The sequence below is a fragment of the Elgaria multicarinata genome, chromosome 13, assembly GCF_023053635.1.
Source record: "Elgaria multicarinata webbii isolate HBS135686 ecotype San Diego chromosome 13, rElgMul1.1.pri, whole genome shotgun sequence".
In the NCBI taxonomy this organism is placed as follows: Eukaryota; Metazoa; Chordata; class Lepidosauria; order Squamata; family Anguidae; genus Elgaria; species Elgaria multicarinata.
Genome location: NC_086183.1, coordinates 13361919 through 13385616, shown reverse-complemented (window position 1 = coordinate 13385616; position 23698 = coordinate 13361919). Strand labels below are relative to the sequence as shown.

Here is a 23698-nt window from a genome sequence, read left to right as displayed (position 1 = left end):
CACTCATTCCTGCCATGTAACCCTATCGGATGCTGTTGTAGGGGTTTTTTGGGAGGGAAAGCAGTAGGCACCCCGGTTTCTCCACTGTGGCACCCCGGTTGTGGAACGAGCTCCCCAGAGAGGTCCGCCTGGCGCCTACACTGTACTCCTTTCGTCGCCAGCTGAAGACCTTTTTATTCACTCAGTATTTTAACACTTAATTTTAACTTAAATTTAAATTTTACTGTTCTAACTCTGTATTTTAATCTTAGATCAACTTTGCTGTGTGGTTTTATCCTGGTTGCGCTTTTTATACTGTATTTCGTAATTGTGTTTTAACTTGTTGGGTGTTTTATTGTGGTTTTAATTTTTGTGAACCGCCCAGAGATAATAAATAAATAAATAAATAAATAAATAAATAAGCAAAGCGGCATGGTGTAGACAGGCCCCTTGTTTGATCTTAAATCTAGCTCTTCTCTTTGTTTTTCTTTTTCTTTTTAATTGTTCTAAATGCCACCGATATAGTAAGGAATTAAGTTAAAAGACACCTTTGGAAAACAAAAAGGCAACTTTATTTCTCGCCTCCGTGCCCCCCCCCCCAATAATAACAACAAGAACTGGTAGCAAAGTCACAACATTGGTACAAGTCAAGAGTAAATACATTTAAAAAAACGACAACATAACTTATATGGAGAGAAGGTTCAGTAAGATGGCAGAGGCTGCCAGGTCTATATTCCTGTTCGACTCCAGGGGAGGCAAGGAGAGAGAGAAACGGGGGGGGGGGGGGAGGGGAGGGGAGGGGAGAGAGAGAGAGAGAGGATACCAGATGGCAAAGAGATCCAACAAGGGTCATTTCACAGAGACCGTCACGAGTGCGAAATGTAGTGGCACACTCAACCTATGGACGTTTTGCTCTCCTTCTCGTCCTTCACTCCACGTTATTCTGCCCCAGTACATCTCCAGGTCTAAACGAGGACGTGGACAAAGCTTGACGCAGGATAAAACAAGAGAGAACACCTGGTTGTGGACAAAAGCAGCCCAGGGATGTTGTGTGGGCGTGGGTTTTAAACTACCTAAGGAAAAGGGGGCAAACTATTTTAGCTTGGAAAGCCAGGGTGGGGGAGGGAAGGGAAGAAAGGTTTCAAAAGCAGCTTGAAGAAGAGCCGAGACCAGCTCAGCTCCATCTAGTCACGAGACACAAGCTAGCATTTGAATTTCACAGTGCATTTGCCGCCTGGATGTGCAATACTGCCACGGGCAAAGAGAACAAGCAATTATGCTTTATTGAAGAGGGGAGAAACTATTTTGTTTCTGCCGAGAAGCGAAGCGTTGGGCTACTCTAGGAAAGCTGCTCCCAATGAGTCCCTCTGTTAAAAAAAAAAAGTGACAGCTCAATCGTAAGATCCCACCGTGTGCAGCCTGGGCGTTTAGATCCTTGCAGAGCTGAGCCTCCCACTTCAGAAAGACAGGAGAGTCTGGCTTTGTAGCACAGGATGTGTCCAAAAGTTAAACACACGGCGATTGTACAGCGCCTTGAAGCGGAGTAAGCCAAGCGGCCAAGCATCAACCCCAGCCTTTTAGATTGGTTCCCCCCCCTCCCCTCCCCTCCCCCCCGGCGGCAATCTGGAGAGTAAGAAGTTTCAGTTCGACAAAAATTATCTCTTTTGCTCAATTATCTCAAGGCATTTACAGAAATCAGGCAAGTGATGGTTCCGGCGATCGAGAGTTTAACCAGGAAACACACACACACACACACACAAAACAGACAAGCACCAAAAAATAATGATTAACTCTACACCCCCCAACCAGCATTCCTAATAAAAGAAAAGGAAAGCAAGGCTCTGTACCGAAGGCTGCCGCAAACAGGCTTTTGGGTGTTGTTTCATAGACAAGATGAATTTTGTGTTTCGTGAGAAAGGCTCCTGCAAATTAATCCCGGGTACGGTTTCTTCGGCCCACGTGATTTGAAAAGACTGCTCTAGCTTTTCCCTGGGCGTGCATGGCTTCGTAACCTTTTCCTGGGGCACTGAACAGCATACACTGCCAGACCTTGGACAGCTAACACGTCATGTCTAGGGATCACGGAGTGTGGGATCCTGGCCAACTTAAGAGGTAATGGAGCTCACCTCTGACCTGACCAAACTCTGCACTGAGGGAAAGCTAAGGAGGACAGCATTGAGTTTCAGAGTCAATGCCCCCCCCCCCATCTCCAAACTGCTTAGCCTCAGCAACCTCTGCCCATGCCTGCAATGGTTAAATTTAGCAACTTGTAACTTGAGTTGTTTGCTTCAAAAGGAGTCTTTCCAATATTTCAGAAATGCCTGAAAGGGTTCACATTTTCCTGGGGAACCCATCTTCGTAGGTACTATTCTCGGCTTATTCTCGTTGAGTAGCAACGGCAAGGGGAACGGGGGGAATTTCTTGCTCGTTTTCCAGGAGTTGAGTGCTTACTACTGCTCTGAGAGTGGGCTTTTAATTCCATATAATATATATATATATATAGGAGCCAGTACCACATACAGAACAAGCCAACAAAAGCGTTGCGGACATTCTCTTGTGAGTTCGGCATGAACTGTCACATGTGAACAACCCAAGAGGTAAATTTCAAGATTGCAAAACTGAAAGGGGAAAGTTGCTGGACTCCAAACCCCATCAGCCCCAGCCAGCGTGGCCAATGGGAGGTTCCCTTCCCCTGCCTTTGAACACAATCCAATGCAAGTTTAGACAGGAAAAAAGTCCTACAACTCCCAGCTAGCTGGGGAATGCTGGGAGTTGTAGGACTTTCCCCCCGTTTAAACATGTGCAGGATTGCAACCTTAAGTATTTGACTTGTTGAAATGATGGGACACTTAGTTCCTTCTTGAAGTAGAAAGGGTGTGTGGTGGCAACGGCGAAAGATTAGTAGCTTGAAAGACCCAACAGGAGTAGGCTTGTGGCCGGGGTTTTTTTAAGCCACCTCTTTTCTTCACAGTTTAGGGTCCTACTCTCTTCTTACTAAGACAAGCAGAACTGAGCAGGGAAACCAGTTAAGGCAGATGAAGAGTGTGGGTTCTCCTAAGTTGAAGGACCCGTTAACTTGGGATGGGAATGAAACTGCAGCAGGGAACGTCAAGGCTGGTTGCTCATAACCTCACCACTCCCCAAGTGCATACTTTTTAGGGGACCATTTTGGCTGCTCTACACATGCAGGAGTATGAGGCAGTTAGAATGGGCTGCCCCCCTGCCATGTACCCCTTAGGTAAAACTTCCTTGGAGATAAAGAACTAGCACTTCAGGGAGATAAGCTCAAACCAAGCCTGCATCCTTCATGCTAGTTTTCTAATTGCAGGGGAAATGGTTTTTCTTTTTAAGGCAGAGGGCATTTTAACACGACATTTCTCACGCCTGTAATCTATTGCCTCATCCCATCGCATGAAGAGACCAGGCATCGGCCTTTTGAGAATTTCTGTTTAATCTCCAACTCTGGGTCACCTAGGATGGCAGCATTACTGCCTAATCCCCCCCAAAAGTAGATAAACTATTTAGAGAGGGAGCCATTCCCATTTCTAAAGTTAACAATTTGGGCTTTTTGAGTGGTGACGTCTGGATGTCAAGAAAGTAATAGCTTCACAATGCCCCAAACATAAACATTTGAGCAAGAGCAGACGCTGAGGTCTGCAAGACAACCAAACCCACACTCCTTTCCATCAGGAGAGGTAGTTGTTGTTTTTAAAGGGACAGGAGCATCGTAGGACATTCTCTTCCATATCTCCATTTTGACAAGTGGAGCCCCCGTACATTCTGGATAAGAAACAGAGATCCATGTACTCCAAACCGGTTTCCTCAGTTGGGAGAGTTTGCCCACCCTTGCCTGGGGAAGACTCTCTCCCCATTTCCAGCGGCAATGCTGACAATGTAAAGATAATCTGCCAGCCCTCTATTCTTTGCCCACTGTGACTTCTCTAAGCCAGCTGCTGTTTTTACAGTGGCCCGGAGACTCCTGCGTCTCTCCGTGAAACGAGGAGAGCGTTTGGAGTGCAGCTCTCTCAGGTGCGAAGCAAAGAAAAAATGTAGTGTAGTCGCCACGCGCCGTGGCATACGGCTCGGTTTTAGGTTCATCTAGCCCCCCCCCCGTATGTCGCCATCCCCGAGTCTTGTTAGCCAGTCGCCTTGAAACGTCCTTAAAAAAGAGAGACCAGGGCGATCTGCTCGAACATTCAAAGGCCTACATTCAACATCCGACAGCAGGAAGAGGCCACAGAGAAAGGATAGCGCCACATCCTGGATGAGTGATCTCCCGCTTTCGTTGATCGAGTGTTCGCCTCAGCTGGTTTGGCCATTGCAAAGTCACAAGATCCCGAATTCATTGCACTGAATCACCAGGGTGGGAGGAAGGGGAGGTAGCTTGCAGCAGCCACAGCCAAAAGTCGCGACAGATTTTGACACCCATCGGGCCGATCAAGAGATCTCGGCTTGGGCAAAAGGAGTCTTCCAGACAGCAGGGTCCCTGGTCAACAGCCAAGCATCAAACCTTGACCCCAGGGCTCAGCAGTGGCCTAGCCAACGAACACACAGCGTGCCAAGGATGGCTCCAGAGTCTTAGGAAAGAAGGCCGGGCATGCCCAAAGTTGGTTTCCACCAGATGTGCGGCTGAACAGTCTTGGTTTCCACCCCTTCGCAACTCTGCCTCTTGGTTTGTCTCATGGCAAGAGGTGTTCAAAACACCTTCAACACATGCACACACACACACACACACCTGTCTCCAAAAAGCCACAGGAGGGGGTGAGGTAACAAATGTTTTTCACAATGCGTTCCAGGAACAAGTCTTTAGGGAAAAAGCTCCCCTCTCTCCAGCAGCGAGTCCGCCCTTTCCAGGATGAGAGGGAGCCCCGTCCCATCAGGTCATGTAGCGGGTGATGGCACGGAGCGCATAGAGCAGGGCAGCCTGCATGCGGGCCTCGAGGAGAAGTAGATTGACATGCACCTGGAAGACAAGGAGGAATTTGTCAGACACGGAGAGAGGACGGCCCTGGCCAGAGTCAACGTTCTCTTCAGACCAGGCGTGAGGAGGCAGCATCCTCAGGCAGCTGCTGAGGCCCCATCAGGGCCCACCGTCGACACCTGTCCTCAGGGCCCCTTTTATTTTTGGGGCAACCAATGCCCTAATCAGCCCCAGGTGCCAAATGGCACCATTTTAATTTCCTATAAGGCCCTCGTAGTGTTGTCCTGGGGCATTGTGGGAAATTTAAATGGTGGCACCCAGTGAAGCCTCACCCTGGAGCTCGGCACTGATTCAGAGCAGTGCTGCTGCTCACCTTCAGGGTCAGCACCCATCAAGGTAGAGAGGGGCCTTTGCCAAGAATGGTGTGAACCATTCCTAACCATAGTGGCTACATAACCACGGTTTAAACAAGCTCACTAACCATTTGCTGCAAAAAGGTTAGCGGCCTAACTGTGGCTTAGTGTGTTTTCTGAACAGGCCCAAAATGCAAATTGAGAGGGGCCTGGAGCCAGAGGGGCACCAAGAAAGATGCCCATGGGCCTATACTGTCTTCAAGGCCCAGGAGAAGTAACAGAAAAACAGGCCCTGCTCTGTATGGTCCACAGAAGCGTGCGTCCCCTTTACCTTCTCAGAATGCTTGAAATGTCTCCAGAAGTGAGTGTACATTCGCTTGGTGGTTTTCTCTGGGTAGCAGGCCACGGTTTTGATGTAGATTTTCAAACTGCGCTCCAACAGCTGGTTCACCTCTCTGTAATCATAGTCGTCGTACCTGGAAAGCAGTGGAGATATTTCAGTTTAGAGCCTCTCACTTCTGAGTCAGGCCACTGGTCCATCTGGCCCAGGAGAGGGCTGTTACTGCCCATCAGAGGCCAAAGTAAGTAACCTAGAGCCCTCTAGGTACTTTGAGACTACAACTCCCATAACCCATGACCTCTGGCTTGCTGGTGGAGCTGATGGGAATAGTAGTTCAAAACATCTGGAGGGCACCTGGCTGCCTATCCCTGCTCTTGGGAGATGAGGCCTTTCCTGGCTCAACTACTGGAGGTAATGGGGATTGAATCTGGGACCTTGGGCATGGAAAACATTTATTTTATATCCACCATTTTTCCTCCAAGGAGGCGAACATAATCCTCCTCTCCATTTCATCCTCACAACAACAACCCTGTGAGACAGGTTGGGCTGAGAGACTGTGACTGCCCAAAATCACCCAGTGGGCTTCCCTGACCCAGTGGGGACTAGAACCTGGATCTCCCGACTCTCAGCCCAGCACTCGAGCCACTACACCGCACTGGCTCTCATGCACCCTGCTATTGACCTATGACCCTTCCTAGGAGACAACAGTGTCTTCAGCCCCATCAAGCCAACAGCACCGTTGCTCTTCCTTCATGTGAATCCATCTGTTCACATGGCATGACCAGCAGTTCCCACATTGTTCAAGTGTGCCTAACATCCGACCTCACTATAAATTAGATGACTCAATCTCTTCGTCACACCAGTTTGGCAAGATCCAAGCATGGCCATCCCCATGGGACCCATCTTAATTCATCATGCCAAAAACACACAACAGGTTCTTGTTCTCTCCTCTCTGACTCTCTTTTGCTCTCACACACACATTCACACACACACAATTGTATACAAAACCAAACCACTGGTTTAAAAGGACAAAGTTTCTCGGTAAATTGGTACACATCCAATAACCAGGTTTGCCATGGCTTCCCGGTTCACATGAAACAGCAAGCTGTAATTCAGCCATTACCGCAGAAACAGCAAATGACAGCACCTAATTAAGCAAAGATGTGAGGGAAGGAGGCAAACACATGGCTCATCACTATAGAATTCATTTCCCAGTGAAGCCCACCTGGTGCCAATATTTCGGTGTCAGGTTAAGACTTTCCCTCTATTCCCAGGCGTTCGATGGCACACGATGGGCTGTTTAATGCATCAGTCAAATAATTTATGGTTCTCACTGATGTTTTATTTGTTTTATGGCGTGATTGTATTTTAAGGGATAACTGTTGTAGTGGTTTTAAAATTTTGTACATTTTAATTCTACTGTAAATCACTTTGAGAGGGGTGTGTGTGTGTGTGTGAGAGAGAGAGAGAGAGAGAGAGAGAAAGAGGGAGGCAGAGGCATCTAATAATAATACCAACACCATTATTTGTGTGTGAGAGAGAAAGGTATCTAATAATAACAACAATACCACCATCATCATTTGACACTACATGCAAATTGTTTTCCTTTCTCAGAATTAATAATGCAATTAAGTAAAGAAAATCAGAAAAGCAAGGAGGAATATAAGCCTGCATTTAATTTTCTCAGTATTTTAACACTTAATTTAACTCAAATTTAAACTTTGCTGTTTTAATACTGTATTTTAATCTATATCAGTTTCTGCTGTGTGGTTTTATCCTGGCTGTGCTTTTTATATTGTGTTTTGTATTTGTGTTTTTAGACTGTCGTTTATTTTATTATGCTCTGCATGGTTTTAATTTTTGTGAACCGCCCAGAGAGCTTTGGCTATTGGGCGGTATAAAAATGCAATAAACAAATAAATAAATAAATAAATAAATGTACTCCATTAAAAATAATAATAATAATGCAATTAAGTAAAGGTATGAAAATGGGAAGGCAACTAAGATTGTAGTGCCTGAATTTGCTTTCCTTTCCCCCCTCCTCCTCCTCCCTCCCAATCCCTTTTCCTTTTGTGCCATGTCTTTTAGATTGTAAGCCTGTGGGCAGGGACTGTCAAGAAATACTTTTGTAAGCCGTCGTGAGAGCCATTTTTGGCTGAAGGGCAGGATAAAAATGCTTAAATAAATAAATAAATAAATAAGGCAAAACATAATTTGTGCCAAAACGCAAGGCTGAAAGAATATAGGGTGGACATAGGTTTTTCTGTAAATTGAGAATTAGCAGAATGGATGGAGTCCCACCCCAGAGAGAGAGAGAGAGGGAGGGAGAGGGGACCAACAAAATGGGATGTAGGTGGAGGGACACAATAGCAGTTAACTGGCAAAAAATGTCTTCATTCCTCTCATGGACCAAGTCTCCTAAGAAGTTTGCCTTGATGGGACAAGACACAGTAAATTGGGCAGGGGTGAGGTGGGACAGGACAAAAAGGACTTACCGAATGCCAAAGACACAGTGAACGTAATTCCAGATGGCCCTCCGGAGCATGGATGTGTCCACCCCGCTGTGCATAGCTATGGTGTTATAGGTCAAGTTATACACCACTTGGAATTTCTCATCGAGCAATTGCCCCACGTCAGGATACAAGCGGTTGATGAGTGAGTAGCCATGGTCTTCCCAGGTGTAGTCCTGTATGAATTAAACCTTGAATGAAACCCTTATTGCTAAAAGCGATAAGCCATCACAATTTGACATAATAAAAACAAGTGAAAAGATAAGCTAAAATAAGTTAAATAGGTTAAAAATGGATAATATAAAATTCAAATAATGAACACAATTGGACTATAAAGACCCAAAGAATTTTAAACCGATCAGCTTATTGAGTATTGTATCAAAACTATACTCAAAGTACTTGTTTACTGAAAATGCAGTAATTGCCAAAGAACATTCAGGGTTTATGAAGGGTAAGTCCACAATAGATCAATGTGTTGTTCTCCACCATATGATCCAAAAATATTCACAAAATGGCAGGAAAGAGCTATAAAAAAGGAAACCGTCCCATTGCTGCCTCTGCACCACAAAGCTTACTGATATTGTAAGCTGTCCGCTGTAGAAAACCCCACATTTGAAACGGTAAGAAGAATCTTTCGCTCCCAAGAGATCGGGCCCATTTCCTCAACGGCAGTCAGGAGCATCAAGCATTATTCACAGCAAGGTTCCACAACCGGCTCTTGGGTGCAGCCAAGAGACAAACTATACTGTATTTCAAGCTAAGCACACGTTTGGTATCGGTTGTATCAGTCCTTATTGGAGAGACGTGTTTTTGAAGCAAAGATGTGCAAGCCTTTGGCATGCATCTCTCGGGTAAAGGCCCGTGCCATCGTTCAGAACAAGGGCAGGTAGAAGGAAAGAACTGGACAGGAACACACGCTTTTGAGAACTCCTGGACTAGAGTGCACAAAGTCAGAAAACGTTGGTAACATGTCATCAGCAGAATTTATACTAAGGGCAGAATTTGTGTTGTGTTCTGGAGGATTTGGCGACGGCTGTCTCTCTCCCCCCCCCCCCCCCCCGGTGGAGGCTATGAATGCACACGCAAAGGATGGATCTCGAATGCACAGTCAAGATACCTGAGCTCGGAAAGTCGGGGGCGTCTGCTCCCCTCTCCTAGTGAAATCCTTGTATCCAAACTCTGGATCCTCCACAAAGCACAGGACGTTGGGGGGCAGGGAGTGTTCAGCAATATCTACTGGAGACAAGAGCAAACAAACAGGAGATAAGGTGAGAGGAGCAAAAATGTCACTGAGCATTGGCTGGCCTTCCGCCATCACCCCCACGATTCCTCTCTAGGAAGTGTTTTGGCTTGAGAAGCCGTCGGGGACAACCCAACTACGTGCTGTTCATAGAACTGCATCCTACGAGAAACCCATTTGCCACATTCTCATTGGCTGCGTTTAGGCCAGGAATGCGGAACCTCAGTTCTGGGGGCCGGCCTCCTTTCCCTAGCTCCACCCCCTTTGCCTTGACCATCAACCATTTGGTGGTTTCTCGGCAGTTTTTTCCTCCATTCTGAAAAGTAGAAATCCCTCTTCTTAAAGCCATAAGAACTTTAAGCTAAAATAGGCTGGGTGCTGCTGTTTGTTTTTTGTTTTTTTTTTTCAGTTCTGGCCCCACCCCTTTGGCCCCGCCCAACTCTGGAATGTGGCCCCCAAAGTGTTTCTCCGAAATGGAATTTGGCTCTCGGACTCAAAGGGCTTCTGTACCCCCTATGCAAAACCACAATTCAGCATGACATGTATGAGCAGAGATGAGCTGCAGTGAGCATCCTGTGCACTCAGCTGGGAGGAACAGCCTGGAAGCTTCCGTGCCTGATGAAGCCCAGCTTGCCACGTCATCTGGGCCTGGTCCCATGGTTACGCTTAACTATGATGAACTCAAACAAGCCAGCTTAGGTAACTATAGTTTGAAGTTGGCTTGTCCTGAAACTAACCGCAGTTTATGTTAACCACAGTTTCTCGGCCTGGATGATACAAGAAACCATGGTTAAGCTAAAGCAGGGATGGAGGGGGAAGGAGGGCCATGAGCCCAAGGTTTGCGGCAGGCATGTTCCTGCCTGCACACGTCGCGGTAAACTCGGGTTAGAATGATGTGTAATAGAAGGCTGTCAAATCTTCCCAGTACATGAGTCATCATAAAGCGATGTAGGCCCTTTCTACACCTAAGGGATATCTCAGGAAAATGGAGGGATCATCCCTGCCTGCTCCCGGGATCCCGTGTGGCATTTGGATGCACAGGAATGATCCTGGGACGATCCTGGGATATCGGGCTGGTGTAGCTATGCCCGTACTCTGCCAAGGGGAGGCCAGGGGGGAATCCGCATGTCGTTCTGAGATCGCTTCTAAGCGACCCCAGAGCGGCGTGAAAGCGAGCGTGTAACTTGCCTTTTGAAGAGCCGGCGAAGAGACATCCTTCGCGCCGCCGCCGCCGCCACCCAACTCCCTCCTCGCCGGCTGGGACGGAGCGCTTGGGGGAAGAAGGCGGGGTGGAGAGCTTCTTCCAGCTGAGAGCTTCCTCCAGCTGAGAGCCCCCTCCCTCCTGCTACCAACTGTCTCTGCAAAGGCCACCAGAGAGGGAGGAAGCAGCAGCCAGGCACCTCTCCACCGTGCCTGGGTCCAGCTCCAGCTGAGAGCCCCCTCCCTCCTGCTACCAACTGTAACTGCTGAACTTTCCAACTAAGATTGTAGTGCCTGAGTTTGCTTTCCTTTCCCCCCTCCTCCTCCTCCCTCCCAATCCCCTTTCCTTTTTTGTCATGTCTTTTAGATTGTAAGCCTGTGGGCAGGGACTGTCAAGAAATACTTTTGTAAGCCGCCGTGAGAGCCTTTTTTGGCTGAATGGCGGCATAAAAATCCTTAAATAAATAAATAAATAAATAAATAAATAAACAGCTGAGAGTCCTAGGAAACTCTCTGCACTCACAGCCCTGATCCCAGCTGACAGCGTGCCGCCGGCTTACCCGAAGGCGTAACGAGCAGGCTTTCTCTTTTCTCCCTCTCAAAGTGGGTCTCCATCTCCTCCTGGGTGACTCCTTCCTCTTCCAACTGGCACTCCTGCAGCAGCTTCATCCTCTCCATCAGCACTTCCACCTCCTCCATAGCATCCGTGCCCTGAGACAGCGCGGACGAAAAAAAGGTCAGTTCGGGGAATGATAGCAGGAGATGGGTGGACATGACCCCACCACCCCGAGATCTGCGAGCAAAACCAGAGGGGAGGGGCAGGAAGGGGAACTGAAAAAGATGTTTTCTGGTTTCCCCAATGGATTTTTGGAAGGAAATAAATCAGGTCCTGTCCGTCCCCCCAACCCCAGATTTTTTCCTATTTCCACCCACAAGCCTTCACATCTCTAGGCATATCTAGAGCTATGGCCGTCCTGGAATGTTCCCCGCACCGAGGTCCACCTGGCACCAACAGTCAACTTTTCGGCACCAAATTAAGCCTATCCTCAACTCCCAGGGCGTTTGATGGCGTATGATGGGGGCATTTATGCTGTCTGTTTCTGTCAGGTCCAGTACCTTATCGTAAACATTTTAGCTGTTTAAATTGATTTAAAATTTTGTACATTAGAGATTTAATATTACGTTTTTATGACCTTGTATTACGATCTGTGCATTTTTTGTGAAGCTCCAAGAGAACTTCAGCGATTGGCCGGTAGAGAAATGAAAATATTATTAATAATAGCTGGAGATTCTGCACTGCTATTCTAGGAATTGCATTATGTCCTGGAGTTTTGCACAATGCATCTCTGATGAAACAGGTGAACAACAACAATAACATATAAACAGGCAAAACGGGTCCAAATCACCTACACCCTTGGCCTCAAGTGCAGAGGACTGGTAAGTGTTGTAACATTCATTCATTCATTCATTCTATTTCTATACTGCCCCTTAGCCAAAGCTCTCTGGGCAGTTCAGAAAAATTAAAAAACAATAAAAGTACATTATACAAAGTGCAAAACTATTTACATAAAAACATATAAAACATTTTTGTGCACCGCCCAGAGAGCTTCGGCTATTGGGAGGTATAAAAATGTAAATAAATAAATAAAATAAAATAAATATAAACCGACAGCTCACACATGGACAACATCTATTGGAAAAAAACATCCTTCTCCTACAGCCTTGATTTTGGAGATAGAACAGCCCTGATCCTGCCAGCAGATGGATCCAGGACAGGGTTCAACTCTTCTCCCCCATCGCAGCCACGTTTGGAAGCTCAATAGGAAATCAATGAAATAATAATAATAATAATAATAATAATAATAATAATAATAATAATAATAATAATAATATAATGAGCAGCAGCAGCCCAATGAAAATAAAAATAAAATGCTTCTTCAGGGAATGCTTTCAAGTTTGCCCAGCCTTACCCAGCTTGGCGCCCTCCAGATGTACTGGATTGCAACTCCCATAGTTCCTAGCCACCATGGCCAATGGACAGGGGGAATGGGAGTTGTAATTCCAAACACCTGGAGGACATCAGGTTGGGGCAGGCTAGTGTTGGCCCCTGCCAAGACACCATCAGGGGAGGATTTCCCCTGAAAAGTAGAAAGAGGCTGTGCTGGCATTCAGCTACAGTTTGAGAGGAGCGCTGCTATTCCTATATCAGGGTGGGGAGGTGGTGGCCCTCCGATTGTGGCTGGGCTGCAGTTCCCAGCTTTCCTGGCCATGGGCTCTGATGGGCGTCAAGAGTCCAAGAACATCTGGCCCTGCCTTACGCGCTCCATGAATGAGGCCCCCAAGGCCTTGAGCCCTTTCCCCCCAGGCCTTTAAAGCCCTAAATGGTTGTGGATCGCCCAGAGCGCTATAGAAATGAAATCAACAACTACTACAACAACAGCAATAAAATGCATTAAGAAAAAAGGGGCTACACTGCCCCCCCTCCCACCACTTACGCTGGAGCTGTTCACCCCGTCCTCCGATCCTGGGCTGCTGTCGCAACTGCGTGGCGAAGGTGGCCGGAAGGCATGTCCTCCTTCTTGGTCGATCTCCAGATTGACGCCACAGCCGAAGACGAAGGAGGCCAACGAGTGGTAATGCGTGAGGAGCACCAGGGCCTGGATGAGTTCCGCCAGGGACCAGCTGTTCTCCCCCGTTTTCAGGAGCGCCTGCAGACCAAGTCCCGAAGGATTCGCCACTGAGATCCATGTCTTCAAAGAGAACCACCCCTTTCTCCTGTGCACCCCCTCTGGAACGTAGGACTCCCTCGCTCTTGCCTAAATTGGCACGTGTTTGTCACGTTTACAGTCTCCCCACATTCCTCTGGGTTGGGTTGATACGGCCCCAAGATTGCCTGGTTCAGCATTCCCTGGCTTGGGGACTTCCCCGTGTGTCAGATGACCACTCCCAGCATCCCCAACTCATCTGGAGGGCCTCAGAGGTTGGGGAACGCTGACCTAGCAAGCGCCAGGACTGAGGGGGGATTTGAACAGAGCGCTTCCCGGTTCAAATCTTACAACACTCCGGCCGCATTGCCAAGGGTGGGGAAACGGCTGGCCCTCCAGGTGCTGTTGGACTACAACTCCCATCATCCCCAATCACTGGCCCTGCTGGCTGGGCCTGATGGGAGTTGGAGGACCACAGCAGCATCTTCCTTGCCCTACCCCACGCTGTCTTCATGCAAGCTGGCTGCCCTTCCCAAACCCTGTGGAAAAGGAAGTCATGGGAATATCATTCGCTCCAGGGCTTGCACCTCTGATCCCTTTGTCTAGGAGTGTTAAACTTCAGGCCCAGGGGCCAAATCCGGCCAACCAGGTGGCCCCACCCCTGATCCCGCCCCCTTCCTCCCAACCACCAATTGTCGGCTGGATTCCCCTCTTTTGCACAGCTCCCCCCCTTCCCATCCTAAAGAGTTGGAATGCCTCTCCTAAAACTTAATTTCTTAAATGAAAACTTAAAAGAGTTTTAAGCTAAAACCCTCACCTCAATGTGCTCCTTCGTAATGAGCCAGGGCCGGTGGGCCAAGATCTTGTTAATTTCATTGAGGTTCCTCAGCTTCTGCGGGGCGTACTGCAAGCCGCGCAGCCACTCCGGATCTCCGCCCACCTGCAGGAACTCCCCCATGTGGAAGCCAACCAGATAGGAACACTGATGTCTAGCAGCAGCCTGAGAAAATGGGAAATGGGGGGGGATGGGGGGAGAGACACATTAGACCAATAGGAACTCCTAAAGTGATGGTTCTTCTTCTTCTTATTATTATTATTATTTATTTATATAGCACCATCAATGTACATGGTGCTGTACAGAGTAAAACAGTAAATAGCAAGACCCTGCCGCATAGGCTTACATTCTAATAAAACCATAATAAAACAATAAGGAGGGGAAGAGAATGCAAACAGGCACAGGGTAGGGTAAGGCTATCGGAGGGAAAGGAAGCAGCAGCCAGGCACCTCTCCATCATGCCTGGGTCCAGCTCTAGCGGAGAGCCACCTCCCTCCTGCTACCAACCATTGCTGCCAAGGCCATCAAAGGGAAAGGAAGCAGCTGCTGAACTTTGCAACCAAGAATCTAGTGCCTGAATTTGCTTCTTCTTTTTTCCTCCTCCCTCCCAATCCCCTTTCTTTTTGTGTCATGTTTCTTAGATTGTAAGCCTGTGGGCAGGGACGGTCTTAAGAAATATTTTTGTAAGCCGCCTTGAGAGCCTTTTTTGGCTAAAAGGTGGGATAAAAATGATAAAATAAATAAATAAATAAATAACCTATTGATCCTGGATTCCTGCATAAAGCCCTGCTTAGGTGATCGAACACAGCTGCAAAGTCATGTTATGAGTGTCACTGGAAGTCTCCAAAGCAACCAACTAAAGAGCACAGGGTTGATCAAATTCGGGAGACTGTGACTGGGTTCACACAACACGCTAACTCACACTCAGTAGTTTAAGTGTGGGTTGCTGTAGTACAAGGTGGCTCGTTCCCCATGCAGTGTGTCTTATTTTTCCTTGAATGAGCTGTCTTGAGAAACCATGACTTGTTGCTGGGTTGTTCAGGCTGGTTAACAAGCCACCCTGCAGAAAATGTGCTGCATTCAGACATCACAACCCACGGGTTGACAACAACCCACACTCAACCACTGAGCGTGGGTTAGTGTGTTGTGTGAATCCAGCCACTGTATAAACTTACTCAGCAAGTGCAGAATCCTAATATCAAGACATTATGGCGCCATGGTTTCCATTTATTTCCTATATTGAAACTCTTCAAACATTTGATCAAATTCCAACCAAATAAAATTGCCTACATTTTTTCCCCCTGACTAATAATGCATAAAATAACACACACTCGCATACACTTCTTTTATAGGTTGCATAAATTGGATTTCTGCTCTTTCATTAGGGATTGAGCTCCTACTTAGGCCGTTTTACTGTAAATGTTCCATAAGCATATTATAATTAGTGAATTCCTTTGTTTACTTAGCGACCTTGATTTATTATGTACTGTATATTCTTCATCGCCTTTTCTGCTACGTTTATTTTGTTGATCTTATTTCGGAATAAAAGACAATTTCATGGGGGAAATGGGCCGGGGAGGAGAGAAAAGAAAGCAAGACACAGCCTATAAGAAACCTCAAGAACCTCTTCTTGGGATTCTCAGTTAGCACAGTGGTTCAAAGATCTAGATGGCCCTTGGACATCAGAACATCAGCAGAGCCCTGCTGGATCAGACCAAGGGTCCATCTAGTCCAGCTTTTGCCTACACAGTGGCCAACCAGCTGCCCACATGGAACCCCCAAAGCAGGACAAAAGGCTTCCCTTACAAGCATCTTTGGGCAGTGCTTAATTCTGGGGGGAAATGGAAGATACATAGGAAACTGCCTTGTTTCAAGTCAGACCACTAGTTCGCCTAGCTCAGTGTTGTCAAAACCAACTAGCAGCGGCTTTCCAGGGTTTCAGACAAGACATCGTTCCCAGCACTACCTGGGGATACCGGGGACTGAACCTGGTACCATTTGCATGCAGAGCATGTGCCCCACCACAAAGCTGTATTCCCCCCACCCACCAAAAAAACAACAACCTAAGGTTCCAGTCCACATGGATTTTAATAAAAGGCCAATTTAAAATAGGAACATAGGTAACTGCCCAGAGAAATTCAGCTATGGGTGGTACAGAAATGAAGTGAAATAAATAATAACCACTTTATACTGGGTCAGGCCATCGGAGCTTCAGCTAATGAACAGCATAGAAATGAAATAAATAAATACACAATATTGTCTACCCTGGCTAGCAGTTTTACCCAGCCCTACCTGGGGATGCCAGAGGTTGTAGCTGGGGCTTTCTGCATGCAGGTATGTGTTCTACCTGCTGCCAAAATACAGGTGTGTGGCACCTACCATAGTTCTGCAATCTTGCCTCATTTCATTATCTTTAAAATTAACCTATTTAAGTATAGGTGTTTAAACACTTGCAGAATGCACAATTTTGGATTTTCCAGAAATGAGTATTTCACACACTCACCATTTAGCAAGCCTCTTTCAGCCAGCACTTATTATCCCTTCCAAAAATGTAACAACCACTCCGCAGAACCAGTCCTATCTAAGACAGAACAGCATCTTTAACTGGGGTATCTAGCAGACTCCAACATTCAAATGTAATACATTTATATCCCACATTCTTCCAAGGAGCTCAATGTGGAGTATATAGTTTTCCCCTCTCAGACAGTTGATTTTGCAACAACCCTGTGAGTTAAATTAGGTTAAACTGATGTTTATTTTTATTCATTTATCTCAAGTATTGTTTTTGTTATCACATTCCTCAGCCAAAGAGTCTCCCAGAGCGGCTTACATACAGTCTGAGCCGGTTCTACACTACTGCTTTAACGTGCTTTGTAACAGTTTTGACAACAGTATATGGAGTGTGTCCTGGGCCCAAAACTGTTCTAAAACGCTTTAAAGCAGTAGTGTAGATCCTGCCCTGGTGAAGAAGACATTCCCTGCCTGCAGGCTTACAATCTAAAAAAGGTATGACACACATGAGGAAAAAAGGATGGGGAGGGCGGAGGAAAAAAAAATGTAGGAAGGTTCTTTCAAGTCTACCCCTGGTAGACCAGATCCCCTGGCAGACCAGATCACTCATTTACTCACCATGATCGCAATGTAGTGGCGCTTGTGATATGGTAGCGGCCCGTCCATCCGCAGCAGCAGATACTGAGTCTTCCAGAAGCTTGTCAAATACTCTGGATGCAGCCCCATCACCATGGTAATGTTGTCCACCCTGCCCGTCGAAATGAAGGCCTCGACGAAGAGGCGCCGCTGGGCACTCTCTACTCCTTCTTGGAGGATCTGCAGTAAGTTGAAAGGGGGGGGGGCGAATAACTTAGCATGTCTATAGAGCTTTTAGACTTGCCAAAGAACATCACGTACATGATATCAGTAATCTTTCAAAACAACCCTGTATGGTAGACATCACCATGACATCTATATTACCAATGGGGGCAAAGGGTGAGGATGGGAAGAAAGTTTTGCTTGCTGAAAGGCCCCAGATGAGCTTAGGGGTGTGAAGATTTAAAGTGACCTTCATCGGTGCAAGTGTGACAGGTTCAAGAAACATTCACCCCAGTTAAAGGTCTGCCCTGTGAAATTTGAAGAGGGGTACACAGAGTGCGTGCGTCCAAAGTGCCTCCAAAAACGAATTAAGGAAGGATTCAATTTCATTTCTGTTTAGGGGAATGTGTGTGCGTGTTTCCATTGCACATTTTTAATTTCCCTCCTTTGTTTTAAAAAAGAAAAACACACAACTCCCACAGTCATCCAGATGCCTCCTACGAAGTAAGCTGTTGCCTGCTACAGAAAGCTCATGCCATACTAACTCGCTGGTTTAGACCAATTTATCTCCAAGGTGCATTAAGAACAGAAACCTGCCCAAATGCCAATTCACAGAGAACTCACTACAAATGCATTTAACCCGCGGGTGGAGAGAAGGTCAAATAGAATCTATAGGTGCCCACCCATAGATTCTCCAGGTGGTTTGCCATAGCCCAGCAAGGTTTTCTGACTCCCTATAACTTAAGAATACCAACAACTAAAGCGTCTTTCCTCCGTAAATGAGGTTGTTGAAGTATGGTCATTTTTGTGTGAGAAAGGACTTTTTAGCATGGTTCCAGTGCCGATCACAAGTTCCTGGACTGAACATTGCTTGCACCAATATTACACTCGTGGATTCAGTTGGTTCTAGCTAAAATATACAAAAAGTAGATCCTGCAACCCTAAAATCTGCCCACCCCTGATTTAACCCTTACAGCTTTACTTCAGGGGATCCTGAAAACGGTAATTCCGTGAAAAGCCTTGGGGTCGAGCGGCAGAATCTGAGATACTTTCCAGCAAACTCTACAGTTTCCGGAGCAGTTTGGGCAAACTATGGTAAGTGAGGCAGAGATCTTGAAACTGTACTTCCACCCTCCCCCATTAAAAATGGACAAAAGCAATCCTCCCAGTTCCTGTAGGACAGAGCTGGGAAGAATTCAGGCTTTCAGGTTTCCCTTTGTGCAAAAGATGTAAATTTAGAACGTAAGAGGACGGGAATTGCATGGAACTCACAGTCCTTCCATGCACAAAAAACCCATTCCTGGCTACTCTCATTTCAGGGGAGTCATCTCGGTGCTGCTATTGTTCAACTACTGAGAGTGAGAAACCCTTGATGTTTTATCACAAATCGCCCAGAGCTCTGCTACTAGATCCGTGTCGCCCTTCTGCTCCCCCAGAGATCTGCCACTAGTTCCAGGTCTCTCTTCTGCTCCCCCAGAGAATTCCCACTAGATCCAGGTCTCGCCTCTGTTCACTCCTGCCTTAGAGAGTCAACACAAAAGAAGAAAGACCAGGAGATGCTCCATTTCCAATAGCAGTCAAAACTGCTCAGCCATCTGACACAACCCTGCTGTTTGTTAAGCTTCTAGGCCAAAATAAATAAATAAATAATGCTGCCAAACACCCGGTCCAGCCCTTCACACACCTCCCAGCTCAACAGCGGAGTTTCAAAACCGTGGTGCTATATTCCTGCTGAGCAATAAATAAATAAATACACCCCTTCCCAGTGACGTCTTTGTAAGCAGAAAGTGTCCGTGCAGCCAGCACCACAGAGCTGTCCAGGAACACACACACAAATAGCCAAGGGCTCAGCAGGGCACCCCGTAAAGAGGCGGAGGCGCTGGTACCCGGGCAGAGAAAGTGGAAGGAGGCAACTGCCAGGCTTGGAAGAGGAAAGCAACAAGAGCGGAACAAGCGAGCCGACGACCTGTAAAGGTTTGATTAGTTACACTGCCAGACGAGTCCCTCCGGGGCTTGAGAGGCGGCTGACGGAACCTGACCGCAGCCGAAGAGGTTGTCCGATGCGGGCTCTCTGCAAAATGTTGTTTGTGCACGCAGGGAGGGAAGGTTGCTTGATAAATGAGGAGATGACGACACCACCGAGCAATGCTCACACATGTATCACTCCCATCGCACACGGAGGGAGGGAGGAGGAAAGAGAGAGAGAGAGAGAAAGGGGAAGCCAAGGACTGCGGTGCTGCAATAAGCAAACACTATCCCTGCAACCCTGGGTTAAAAGATGCCCAGTGACCAAACTGGCTGCCTCCCAAAATATACAGGGGTGGGTGGGTGAATTAACACCTCAAAGGCTTCCCAATCTACCGCACTGCATTGTTCTATTGCAACAGGGTCAGACAAACAAACAGACATAATCTCCATTGATTTAGGCAAGGAAATGATAGGCTAAATAGGAAAAAAGGTTCTTCCAAGGTCCACAGAAAACAATGGAAATTTAGAAGATTTCAGTTTGCAACCTCTGCTCTCTCCCCATTGAACAGTGGGGTAGGGGGAACTGCCAAGAATGTTCCTCTGAAGCAATACTCTCTCTCTCTCTCTCTCTCTCTCTCACACACACACACTTAAAATAAGTATCCTATATACTATCAGAGAATGCATACTCCAAAGTGCTTATAGTTATGTAGCCAAAACAGACTATCCACTCACAAGAGGGAGGGAACAGCAGGCTCAAGGGAACCCCACATTTTTGCAGAAGTAGGAAACAACTATTTAGGAGTAAAACTTTTTAAGGTCACGGGGTGGAGTGGGAGACTCAGAACAGCTCCACAAGGACTGAGGAGGCTCAGTCGACATGGAATTGCTTACTGGCTGTGAAGGTGATGGAAAACTGATGTGGTGTGGAATGGAATATGCCAGCAGATAAACACTTCTGGGGATGAAGCAAAGCCCTGAGAAGACGAAAACTAATTCTGTTTTTTTTTTTTTTTTGTAATAGGGAACCAGAAGCCAGTTTTTAAGTACCATAATTGATCCCTGGGAAACGGAATTCCACGGAGAGGCCCAGAAGTCGGATTGGACATTTCAAATCCTCTGTAAGGAATATAATCCCTAGAGTTCAGCGGAGGGCAAGCAGTGGCAGTTAAGGCTGGGCTAGGTTTGTAGCACAGACATCCCAAGGGGTGCCACGGACAGCGCTACCTTTGTAAACCGGACGAAAAGAGCCACGGGGGCGTGCTCCGTTCCAAAAGGGCTTTGCCACTTGCTATCTTCACTGCATTCCCCTTTCTTCAGAAGTGGCACTCTGAGGGGCAATGGCGGCACTCCCAACGACGTTTTCGATAACTCCAGAGTGCAAATTGCTCCCTGGGTTGGCACTGGGGAAAATACCTGTGGTGTGTAACCTAATAGTAGGACTAATTCAGAGAGCTAAAGAACAGAGTAAAAGCCGTTTCCCCAACTATCCACACTGGCTACACACATAAACCCCCTACAAGTTTTCTGTTGATTTTGCTCCCTCTGCTTATTCTCCTGTCGCCAGAAATGCCTGGCTGTTTCTTCTGACACTCCCCTCACCAGATCTGAGGGAAAGGTGGTCCTGTTTGTAGTGGCAATAAAACCAGCAGTGCTGGGCAGCAGTGTCCAGCTGCTCTTTCAATTTCCCACAATGCCCCAGAGCGATGACAGGTCAGAGGCATTATGGGAAATTAAAAAAAGAGAGGCTTTTAGGTCCAGCCACCCAGCACTGCTCTGAGTGCAGGGCCAGAGAAGAATAAAAGGGCCAAGGGACATGCCCACAGGGCAGTGGATCCCGGCAGCTGGTCAAGAATACCACCAGGGACTGACAGTGGGCCACTTACATGAACATATCCAGTTGTACCTAGGGATGTTGGATGAATCCGGTTGCGGGTGGTGCTCAGCAAGCTTTCGTTGTCTCAGTGCCCTCCACCCCCGGACTCCATTCTGTCTTCCGCTAGCTGGCCCAACTTGATGTGCAACAAGTCGAACAAGCTGGCGGAATTAAAAGAACATTTGCACAAATTTCGGCTGCGCGAATTTGCAGATCATGACAATTTCTGCCATTTGTTGCTGAAATTTGCACAAATCTCTATTTGCGCCAGTTACTGCCAAGACGGGGTGGGTGGGTGGGAAATGTGTTAAAAGTCCCCAGAACTTGGGGAAACTGCATGGTCCAGCTTGAAAAATTAAGCTGAGTTAGACGCCGCAGCCGAAACCCGGCAAGCCTCCAAAAGGGCAGATTTCCTGGTGACAGATATTCCTAGTTGCACCTACACAGCTTTTTACCATCATTCTGATCTCAAAGCTGTGCCTTCGCATTTCATTACCTCCCAACATTTATATACACACTCCAAGAAGTTGCTAAACGCTTTAATAAATAAATAAATGCTATATTAATTAAATTTATTTTATTCATTTATTTAAGCTGCTTCTATACGGCTTGACATCCCACGATTTCCAAATGGTTTGCATAAAAACACGCATGACACAATCTAAAAAGCAAGAGAAAAGCAATATAAATGAATAAATACCTTTAAAACGTGACAACGAAAGGAGTAAAACAGAGCAGCGTCTTAATCGATTACAAGTCAAGGAAAAGCCGAGTTAATGAACGCATTTTCAAGAGATGTTTGAAGCTCCTTACAGTTTCTGCCTTTCGAACGACACGTGGGAGAGTGTCCCAATGGGTGGGTGGGGTGACGGCCACTACCGGGAGGGCCTGCTTAACATCCTGTTGTCTGGTGACACTCTGTTGGTCATGAAACAACCAATAAGGCCTGTTCAGAAGATCTCACGGTCGATTTGGCATATATGTTGGGTTGGACAAAGGGTGTAGCCCTCAACAGTCTGCTGCTCCCAGACTGTGGAATAGCCTGCCAGAGGAGACTTGTCAGCTTGACAGTCTTTTAGCATTCAAAAAAGCTATCAGGACTGATCTCTTCCAGCGGGCCTATCCAGTAGAATTTTAGGATACTTTTAGTATGCTTTTAGGATGTTTTTAATGGTGTATACTATGTTTTTAATCAGTATTTTATGTATTTTATGCTTGCTGTTGTTACTCGCCTCGATTCAACCGGAGAGGCGGGTCAGAAATAAATGATGATGTTGGTGATGATCCACCACAACAGGTTTTACATATCAACACTACAGGAATATGGGGCTTCAAGGGCGTAGACCTCAATTTCCCAGGAAGGGCATGGGGCTAAACCAGGAAAGGGGGCTAGGCTTATTTGTTTACATTTATGTATATATTAGTATTTATTTATTTGTAATGTTTCTATACCACTCCCCATTCAAAATTTCGGAGTGGTGTACAAAATAAAATAAAATAAAATAAAAACACCTTAAAATAGGTTTTTAAAAGAAGCAAAATGCAAAGTTACTATTTATATTTCTGGAAACTATCTTTCATCAATGGATCCTAGAGCGTTAAAGCCGCATATTAAAATAACCAGTACTCAACAAAAATATTACATTTTAATCATAATATTATAATAGGTTACACGGTACTCCACCATTCATAGTCCTATACAATATACCATCCAGGATGAAGCCCAAGATAAAAAAACAAGCTCTTTTTATAAATTAAAACAAATGTATTATAGCTAACCAGTGGGAGCGCTGAAAGGCAGGAAACTAAACCAAGCACCAAGGGGAAGAAATACATTCAGGATATGCTGCCAGCCAGGCTGTGAGCTTACTGATGCTACCTGGTTGTGTATTGCCCCTTTGGGAAATCCCGGGGGTGGGGTGGGGTTTGACACCCCACCCACCCCGTAGTTTATGCCCCTGTGTGGTTTTATTATTTATTTATTTATTACATTTCTATTCCTCCTGGTAGCCACCTGCCTCACTTCCTTTGGCAGGGGCTCGCGGAGAAGGACCCCTGAGGATGACCTTAGCGTCCGGGCAGGTACATACGGGAGGAGGCGTTCCTTCAGATAGCCTGGCCTCAAGATGTTTTCTGCCCAACAGTTTTCTGGAATACCTTGTTGCCCAGTGTATTCATCCCCAGTTTACACATGGGAAAACAGAGGGTTACATACATTCATTTAGGGTGATCATATGAAAAGGAGGACCAGGCTCCTGTATCTTTAACAGTTGCACAGAAAAGGGAATTTCAGAAGGTGCTATTTGTAGGCATGTCACACCTGGTGAAATTTCCTCTTCATCACAACAGTTAAAGCTGCAGGAGCTATACTAGAGTGACCAGATTTAAAAGAGGGCAGGGCACCTGCAGCTTTAACTGTTGTGATGAAGAGGAAATTTCACCAGGTTCTCCAGATATACAAA

General features: G+C 46.5%; 1 protein-coding gene across 5 annotated transcripts in view; it reads right to left on the bottom strand.

Annotated features, from left to right (window-relative positions):
• Positions 1-528: 528 nt before the first annotated feature.
• The window catches only part of SESN2 (sestrin 2), a 54971-nt gene continuing 31801 nt past the window's right edge, over positions 529-23698 (bottom strand). For 2 of the 5 annotated variants that reach the window (XM_063140698.1, XM_063140700.1), the window contains exons 3-10: positions 17213-17410; positions 14066-14248; positions 13039-13251; positions 11104-11254; positions 9221-9339; positions 8089-8279; positions 5585-5729; positions 529-4942 (exon numbers count right to left, since the gene is read on the bottom strand). In XM_063140698.1, the coding sequence (XP_062996768.1) occupies positions 4856-4942; positions 5585-5729; positions 8089-8279; positions 9221-9339; positions 11104-11254; positions 13039-13251; positions 14066-14248; positions 17213-17410 (1287 nt within the window). In that variant the 3' untranslated portion in view covers positions 529-4855. Of the gene's footprint in view, positions 4943-5584; positions 5730-8088; positions 8280-9220; positions 9340-11103; positions 11255-13038; positions 13252-14065; positions 14249-17212; positions 17411-19358; positions 19471-23698 lie in introns of those variants that run through there. The other 3 variants (XM_063140702.1, XM_063140701.1, XM_063140699.1) reach the window with 3 other exon arrangements.